The following is a 1,413-nucleotide window of genomic DNA, read 5'->3' as shown; positions in this document are numbered from 1 at the left end:
AAATTTCCGTTGCTTGAGAATGACGATGGCGCAACACCGAAACCGGTTTGTCTTCAAACCAAAGCTTGACAAGGTAGAAGCAATCCGTTCCGAAATACATCGTACCCTTCGGAGAAACCAAACATCGCCAGCAATTGATAACACTTATGAACTGCATACATTCATATTTATTTAACAAATCCAACTTCGTAAATCTATTTATTATTTTTCTATTTTATTTATTTTTTGCTTAGAAATATTTGCAAACTTGTAACTACATACCTACATAAATACTTTCGAAAACTTAAGACAATTTAGCTAGAGCCCACTTCAATCGAAATCTACATCCATATTCCTGAGTGACAACACCCGAGTGGTACCGACGCAACGTGTTGGTATGACGGCTGTGCAGAGACGCGAACTTTCGTTAAAATATGTGGCACCAGGGCAGGTGTACAGCGCTCCACTCCAGACGCCGTTATTAATAAAGCAATAGACATACCTAAAAAAAAAAATGATTTGTATTATTTTGAAATGTAAATGCACAGCATGGTAAGTAAATAAGTGTAAGGGCAGTGTACTAACTGTCTACAGCTGGTAGTCTGCCCATTGCCGGCAGGAAAGCGACCACTTTGTTGCATCGATTGACAGTACGCGGCCGGATTTGTCACACTGGTCGAGGGCGCAGTAGTGGTTGTTGTTACTGTCTCATCAACACTGGGGCACGTGGCCACAACCTAAATAGTAACAAAATAGATATATGTATTATTAATTAACCAAATATGTATTATTTAATTGGCTCACCCCTAATGTGGCACTACCACAGATGTATGCATAATCAGTGCTGCAAATGTGATCTGGCTCACAGGAGCCGGTCAAGTTACTGACTGTTGTTGTGCCCAGACACAAGGCGTATGTGCCGACGCCAGTGCAGGCAAAGGTATTGGTAGCATCGCAGGTGTTACAATCTGCACAATCAGCTACCACACCGACGCCGCCACTGGGCTGGCAAATGCTCGTGGTAGCTGTGGAGCAAACATATCCTGTGGGGCAATCTAGCGCATTCGCAATTGGTGAGCCATTGTCGCACACCTTAAATTGGCTGTTGGAGACGCAAGCCAGATTAGTTTCAGCAGAGCAGGTATTGCAGGCGGCGTGCGTGAAAGTCGGCCAATTGACACAGAGAAGCAGCAAACTCAAAAGAAACTAAATGGGAAATGTGTGAGTGTTGCGAAGAGCGAAATAAATTGCATATATTTCTAGAACTGATATTTAGTATCTATCACTTACCCGTCGCGTAATGAACTCCGACATAATCGAATATTTTTTAACTTTATAAATTTTGTTGAATACTCTTACTTCGAAATAAGCTTGGCAGTACTTTTTATAAGTCCGCTTGCATCAATTCCAAATTCATTTGCAACTAAAAATGTA

At 41.6% G+C, this 1,413-nt stretch overlaps 1 protein-coding gene across 1 annotated transcript; it reads right to left on the bottom strand.

The window, feature by feature from the left end:
* Positions 1 to 309: 309 nt before the first annotated feature.
* LOC108354119 (uncharacterized) lies at positions 310 to 1,293 on the bottom strand. The gene is made up of 4 exons (XM_017605313.1): positions 1,270 to 1,293; positions 784 to 1,185; positions 565 to 716; positions 310 to 481 (listed from the first exon to the last, which is right to left on the bottom strand). Exons 1-4 carry the CDS (start codon positions 1,291 to 1,293, stop codon positions 310 to 312), a joined length of 750 nt encoding a protein of 249 aa, XP_017460802.1.
* Between the last annotated feature and the right edge of the window lie 120 nt (positions 1,294 to 1,413).

The sequence above is a fragment of the Rhagoletis zephyria genome, unplaced genomic scaffold, assembly GCF_001687245.7.
Source record: "Rhagoletis zephyria isolate East Lansing unplaced genomic scaffold, Rhagoletis_zephyria_1.1 Rzeph_scaffold_33544, whole genome shotgun sequence".
Lineage (NCBI taxonomy): Eukaryota > Metazoa > Arthropoda > Insecta > Diptera > Tephritidae > Rhagoletis > Rhagoletis zephyria.
Note: the sequence above shows the minus strand (reverse complement) of the source record. Positions and strands in the feature narration are given on the sequence as shown.

What these genes read in the sequence shown, in the direction of transcription:
- LOC108354119 (XM_017605313.1), bottom strand. Translation starts at nt 1,293, where the DNA reads ATGTCGGAGTTCATTACGCGACGG. An exon ending in CGGAGTTCATTACGCGACGG is followed by an intron (nt 1,186 to 1,269) that starts GTAAGTGATAGA and finishes TTTCCCATTTAG; the next exon opens with TTTCTTTTGAGTTTGCTGCT. An exon ending in GTGGTAGTGCCACATTAGGG is followed by an intron (nt 717 to 783) that starts GTGAGCCAATTA and finishes GTTACTATTTAG; the next exon opens with GTTGTGGCCACGTGCCCCAG.